Source organism: Pediculus humanus, genomic scaffold (genome assembly GCF_000006295.1).
Source record: "Pediculus humanus corporis 1103172108289 genomic scaffold, whole genome shotgun sequence".
Taxonomy (NCBI): domain Eukaryota; kingdom Metazoa; phylum Arthropoda; class Insecta; order Psocodea; family Pediculidae; genus Pediculus; species Pediculus humanus.
In genome coordinates, this window is record NW_002987858.1 from 793064 (window position 1) to 800712 (window position 7649).

General features: G+C 26.4%; 1 protein-coding gene across 1 annotated transcript in view; it reads left to right on the forward strand.

Annotated features, from left to right (window-relative positions):
* The window catches only part of Phum_PHUM536570 (cAMP-dependent protein kinase catalytic subunit, putative), a gene marked incomplete at both ends in the record, with an annotated part of 46368 nt that extends 43242 nt beyond the window's left edge, over positions 1 to 3126 (forward strand). Inside the window, 4 exons of the mRNA XM_002431527.1 lie at positions 2311 to 2386; positions 2495 to 2589; positions 2815 to 2929; positions 2997 to 3126. Coding sequence (XP_002431572.1) covers positions 2311 to 2386; positions 2495 to 2589; positions 2815 to 2929; positions 2997 to 3126 — 416 coding nt within the window. The remainder of the gene's footprint in view (positions 1 to 2310; positions 2387 to 2494; positions 2590 to 2814; positions 2930 to 2996) is intronic.
* Between the last annotated feature and the right edge of the window lie 4523 nt (positions 3127 to 7649).

Consider the following 7649-nt stretch of genomic DNA (forward strand, 5'->3'; position numbering starts at 1 on the left):
CCCGGAGTTTTCCACTCTATCGTTTCATTATTACTATGATTTCTTTCGCCTCGTTCGTTCTCCGCTACTTAATTACCTTTTAATTAAAAAAATCTTAACAGTAACGATTCTTATCAGTGATGATAATAATAATAATATTATTATTATTATCAGTGATATAATAATAATATTATTTATCATCATCGATAAATTTTCAGGATTTTAAGCGCGAATCGTTGAATTTTTTTTTCTTTTTTTTGTTAAATTTCTTTCTCGTAGACTTTTTTTTGTTTTTGTTCTAATGTCACGTGACTATGATGAAAAAAAGAAAAGTTTTATTATTATTATTATTATTATTAGTTTACGTCATCGCGTGTTATTTGAAACTTATTGTTTTTTTTCTCTCTCTCACTCTCTCTCTTTCTCTTTTTCTTGTAAAGGTTTAAATTTTATTTGTCACACGAGCTTTTTTTCTTTTCTTTTTTCTTTTCCCCTCCCCCCTTTTCTTTGTGTTGAAGAATTTTTTTGAAATGTTTTTGAAAGAAAAAAAAAAAGTGTCATTAGAAAATCAAAATTTTTAAAAGATGGAAAAAATTTGAAAGGATGGAAAATTTTTTTAAGAGTTTTTTTTTTTTTTGCGCACGATTGAGTTTGATTCATGGAAAAAAAATAAGAAAAAAATTATTTGATGACGTGTAATTAGAATCTTCATATTTTCGAATTTTTTTTTTTTATTCTGTTATATCCACGTCGGAAAAAAATTTTTTTGTTTTCTTTCGAAAGTAAATAATCGTAGTTGGTTGTTGGATGATGTTGATGATGATGATGATGAAGTATTAGTTGCATGTTTGATCTCTTTTTTTTGGGGAGAACGGTGGGAAGGGGAGGGGAAGTAAGGTAAGGTTTAGGATTACCTCGTAAAAAAAAAAACATTCTAGACTCGTAGAATCGATTTATTTAATCGAAATCAAAATCGAGTTTTCGAATTTTCTGGATCTGATTGTAATAATTTGTTTTTATTTTTTCTTCTTCATCTTTCTTCTTTCCCCCCTCTTTTTTCTTCTTTCCTCTTTTCTTTTAGAATTTTATCCGTTTTTGAGTAATTTTTCAGACACTTTTTTGGTTCGTTTACGAATGTAAAAAAATTTTCTCCAAAATGATGGGGAGAAGGAATCACCAGAGGAATTTTCGTCAATTTTGTTATTATTATTATTATTATTATTATTATTATTATTATTATTATTATTATTATTATTACTATTTTCCATCTTTGTTTTTTCTATACTCTTCTTCGTCTATCTCGTCTATACTCTTCTTCTTCTATTTCTGTCTTTTCTTTCCCATTGTTAATATTATTATTAATTTTTTGTTTTTTAACGTCGTTTTTTGTAGAGTAGGTTACGATGACGTCATAAGAGTAATTTTCTTCTTTTTTTTTTTTTTTTTTTTTGGTGTTTTTGACGGTGGTCCTCACGCTGGTGGTGCTGGTGCTGCTGCTATAAAAATATACCTACCAGGAATCTAATCGCGATGAGGATTCATCCTCACCATTTTGTGGATTACGTGATCGATTTTTTTTTTTAACGGGATGAAATTTAAAGGAACGAGGTCACGGGAACTTTCTGAACATTCTAAAGAAAAAACAAAAAAAATACGATTACGGGTCGAAACTTGTTGTAAAGTTTAAAACAACGATAAGAAGCCAACGTCGTCGTAGCGATAGAAAGCGGTAGAAAATGAGTTAGTGTGGTCAGGGGGGGGGGTAAAAGGGGTCGTAGTAACTTAAAGTGGACAAAAACAACAAACAAACAAACAAAGAAGAAGAAATAAAGATAAAAATAAAAATAGGAAACGGGTTGAATTTGTAAACTGGAAATAAATGATGGTAAAAAAGTGGGGGGGTGGTAGGTAGTAGGAAGGGAGAGGATGTGCGTGTGCGTGCATGCGTTCTTCTGTCGTGGAAAAAATGAAATTTGCAACAAAAAAAAAAAAAAGAAAATTTAATGTTTATATTCACACATTAGTAATAGTAGTGATAGTTGTGATGAAAATTTTTTTTTTAAATTTTCAGGTACGTTAAGTCGTTTTTCCTAATTTTCCCGCGCCCACCCCCTCATCGATCACCTTTCCCGCTCGATCCTCCCTTTAAAAAAAAAAAAACACCAAACACGAATGAAAAAATTTAATAAATATTATCGACGTAATCGGCTTAACTATAATAAATAATAATAGTAATAATGATGATACAATGAATCAAAATCTAACGATAATAATAATGATGATAATCTCCATATTTACTTTTCACTTATTAGCATTTTTTAATTTTTCCAGCTCGAAAACAAGAAATAATTAAAATGACGGAACAACTCATTGAAGCAATCAACACAGGAGATTTCGAAGGATACACGTGAGCATTATTATTATTATTATTATTTATTTTCCCGGAAAATCCGGAAAAGATTAAACAATGATAATAATCGTTTTGTTTTGTTTCCAAAAAAAAAAAAAAATCCAGGAAAATATGCGATCCTCATCTTACGTCGTTCGAACCTGAGGCATTGGGAAATCTAGTCGAAGGAATGGATTTTCACAAATTTTATTTTGATAACGGTGAGTTAATAAACGTTTTTTACTCGTAAGTTAAACATCGGTGTCGCGTGTCTTTTTACAAAGGAAAAAAAATGAAAAAAAATGAAAAAAAATTTTTTTTTTTCTTTTTTTTTCTTTTTTTCTCTTTCATTCGGGAATTTTCGTTGGGGGGGGGGGAAGTGTGGGGGGTTATCACGTGATGAGATTTCGTTTTTGATTGTTTTTTTTTTGTATTATAATTTTCAGTTCTCGGAAAAAATTGTAAAGCTGTGAATACAACAATATTAAATCCGCACGTTCATTTGTTGGGTGAAGATGCCGCAGTGATTGCTTACATTAGACTGACACAGTACATGGATAAGTAAGTAATATTGTGACGATGATGATGATGATGATGGTTTAATGGTTTTTTGTTTTATTTCTTGCAGACAAGGCCAAGCGCACACAAAACAATCGGAAGAAACGAGAGTGTGGCATAAAAGGGATAACAAATGGCAAAACGTTCATTTTCACAGATCGGGAACGGGAGATTCTCCCTTTGGATTCACACACAAATAAACGCGAATCGAACGAAGACTACGATGATGATGACTAGTCGTTTATATATTTACATTGTAATTAATTAATTATTTATTATTATTATTATTATTATTATCATCGTCGTCGTCGTCGTCGTCGTCGTTTTCTTCTTATTCTTTTTCTACGTCCTTATATACTTCGTGTTCTTAGAGATTCATTTGCGATTTTTTTTCTATTCTCTTCTTTTTTCTTATTCATCGTCAGTCACTCTTTTGTTTTGTCCGTTAAACCGTCGATATGACCGACAAACCCCCAGAACCTTTTTCAGAAACGGCTTAAAAAATAAAAGGAATCTATGTAGTTCGAGCACTCTATGATTATTTTGTAAAATGTCGACGTTGACGTCGATTTTTTCTTTCACGTCGTTTATTAAAAAAAAAAAAATCGACGTGGAGTAATGGTTAACTTGCCCCCCGCTCCGCTCCCCCTTTTTTCCGAGGTTCGGGTGTTATTTAGTCCCCACATCACTTCTGCGTATTTAAATGTAATCAATCCCATCGGCGGTCATTTTGTGACGAAATTATAACTTTATTTATATTTTTTATGAAATTGTTATTGCCGTTTTACTATAAATATTATCATTATCATTATCATCATCATCATCATTATTATCATCATTATCATCATTATCATCATTATGACTTTGTAAATTTGTTTGTTTTGGTTTGCACATTCGAAAGTCAACAAAAAAAAAAAATATTAAAAAAAAAAAATTATTAATAAGTTTTTATTATTACTATTATCATTATTATTATATATATCAAATAAGAATTTTAATTGATTACAAAAAAAAATTTTTTGACGAAAGGATTACGTAAATGATGATGATGATGATGATGATACCTAGTCGCATAAAAATTAATTTATTATTATCATCATCGCCATAACCATCATAATCCAAGGGGAATGATAAAAATTATGTCAAAATAAAATTATTAATGTATTTATTTAAGATGAATGAAAATCATCGTCATCATCATCACGCATGATGAAATTAATATGTTTTATTATTATTATTATTTTATTTATTTATTTATTTTTTTTTTTTGTAATCAACAGTTTATTAATGTGTACATGTATATATATATATATATATATATATTTATTTATTTTTGTTGAAACACACGCACGAAAATACACGTGGAAAAGGGGGACCGTGATGGTACATTACGGTGGAGAGAGAGAGAGAGATAAAGAAATTCGCGAGTGACGTATTACACGCATGAAAATCCAGCAGACGAAAAACTTTTTTTTGTCGTATTTTTCAAATTATTATAATTAAGTGTTGCCTGGAAAAAATCCGTGACGTGACGTGAAAATTTCCCGAATCTTGCCGTTGAATTAAAACCGAATCGAATACTTGCCCCTCGTCATCATTTTAAATAACGGTCATTTTCCGCGCGAGTGTTTTTAATCGAAATTTTCCAGGAGCGTCCCGTTTATTATTTTCCGTAAGAAAAATCGATGGTGGCGTTACAGAAGAAATTTACCCGAACTTCCGATTGCATTATTATTATTATTAATATTATTATTATTATTATTATTATTGTTATCAACGACGTTAATTGATAACCTGTGTTATTATTATTTCGATGTAAATCTTATTCCATTAACGCCCATAGCTTTTTTATTTATTTATTTAATTCGCGATTTTGATTTAGATTTTTCGCGCCAAAACGAGCCGGGAAGGGGCGAGGAGAGGGGGAATTTTTTTATTTTTAAATTTTTAATCCGCCATTTTTGTGCCATTTATTTACTTATACACTTTTTTTTTAATAGAAAAATAAATATTAGAAAAAGAAAAAAAATTTACACACGGTATCTCTCTCCCTCTCCCTCTCTCTATCTCTCTCTCTCTCTCTCCGTTTTTTTTTTCCAAAATAATAATGATAATAGTATCAGTAAAAAAAAAAATTCATCGTGCGTGCGTTTGTTTTTTTTTTTTTTTTTTTGGTTAATTTATTTATTATTATTATTATTATTATTATCATCATCATCATCGCAATTGTTATTCTCTTCATTATTATTATTATTATTATCATTATCGACATGATATTTCGTGACGTATATAAAATAAATAAATTAATTTCATTTCTTTTTATGTATTTATGTACATATATATATTGTTATTATTTGTGTGAATTTAAGTGAAAATACATTAAAACGAATTCATTCATTCGAGATACCAACACAAAGACAAACAACAAACAGACAGACAAACGGGAAATTTTTATTTCGTTTGTTTGTTTTAAAAATGTTTTATTTGGTTGTTGAAAATGACAAAAAAAAAAAAAGAAAAGAAAAATTTTGCTCTTATTATTATTATTATTATTATTATTATTATTATTATTATTATTTACATAATTAAATATTCATTAAAGGTTTGTTTGTTTGTCTGTTTGTTTGTGTCTGTTGTTTTTTATTTAGTTTGTTTCTTTATATCTGAGTGAGTATCTCGATATGTTAATGAAACACGACGACAAATGTTTTGAATTTTTTTTCTTTTTTTATATATATATATAATTATTATTATTATCGCTATTATTAATTATTATTATTATTATTAATCATCACGCTGTTTGTTACCTTAATTTTTTTTTTCTTAACTTTATGATGATGATGATGATGATGATGATGGTGATGGTGATGAACACTCTCGTTCTTTACAAAAAAAAAATTTTTTTTTTGTCTTTTTTATTAATTATTATTATTATTGTTGATGTTGTTATTGTTGTTGTTGTTGTTCTTGTTACTCCTCCTCCTCCTTCTCCCCCCCCCTACTGTTTGTTTTTTTTAACCCTCTTTCTTTTTTATTTATTTATTTAATAATTAATGTGCGAATGTTTCGAATGTTATTATTAATAAGTAAAAATACTCTTACCATTATTATTATTATTATCATTATTATTACTATTTATTTTTAATTTTTTATCACTTAAATTTAAATGATGATGATGATGATGTTGATGATAATAATAATAATCGTTATCGTTATCTTCGTCGTCGTCGTCATCATCACCATCAACATCACCATCATCATCGTCATCGTCATCATGGTTATTTTCATTATTATTATTATTATTAATACTATTACTATTATTAAATAAAAAACTTATTGATATATATATATATATATATATATATATATATATATACATAAATAAATAAATAAAAATTATTAATTAATATTTAAAAAAAAAATAAATAAAAAATAAATAAAATTTTATTAATAAATAACTTTTTTCTCTTCTTGTGAATAAATAAAAAAATTAAAATTTTTCAAATTTATTTATTTGTCTCATGTAATTTATTATTATTATTATTATTATTTATACATAAATTTTTTTTTATGTATATGAAATTATAATTTTGTGAAATTCGGTTGATCGGTGTGAAATTAAATAAACGAATAATAATTAAAAATTATTTAAAAATAAAAATAAAAAAAAAAACTATTTATCATTATTATTATTATTATTAATGTAAAAAAAAATATATTTATTATTATTATTATTGAAAATAAATTAATAAATAAAATGATAACGCGAGTGGTGATTTAGTGGATTATAATTTGTTTGTTATTATCATTATCATGAGTCATAATTTGTTTGTTTTTATACCTTATGTATGTGATTGATTTAATGATATATTTAAAAATATCGATCGGTGAATGAATGAATGAGAGAATGATTGATTGAATGATTCCTAACTTATTGATTAATAGAAACAAAAAAATAAAAAGTTTCGATTTGCGCATATTACATTTCTTTATATATATATTAATTAATTAATTAATAAATAAATAATTTAAATTTTATTCGTATTTTCTTTTTTTTGTATTTAAATTTACTTTCTTTAATACCCTACTCTCCTTTATTTTTTTCCTTTAATTATTCTTAATTTATTTATAAATAATAATATTAATAATTAATTAATTAATTATTAAATAAATTTATTTTATTTATTAAATAAATTCAAACAATGGATTCCCGCTTAAAATAAAATGTGTGTCAGGTAAAATATACAAGGTCGTCCTACTTAGCGTAAACAGTAAACAAGGTCGACCTTGATTGAAAAATCGTGACCATGAAAAATTTCACAAAATTGAAATGTAAAACCAATGGCCTTGGATTCAAGGTCGACCTACTTTAGAATAAATCGTAAACGTTGGATTTTCGCGCTCAAGGTCTTTTTTAACTTAATTTTTAATCGAACATTTTTTTCCTATGTATCCGTAAAACATAAGATCCAAGGAGGTTTTTTAATAAAAAATAAAATGGAATAGTGGATTTTCGCTTAAAATTAGGAGTACAAAATAAAAAACAAATAATTAATATAAAAAAAAATAATTATATTACAATAAATTAGATTAAATTACAAAACTTTTGATACATACATAATTTCTTATAACTAAATCACTAAATAAAATTATTAAAAAATTTATTTATAGATGACATGATGTAACGCATGTCACTTATACAATTTTAATTATTATTATTATG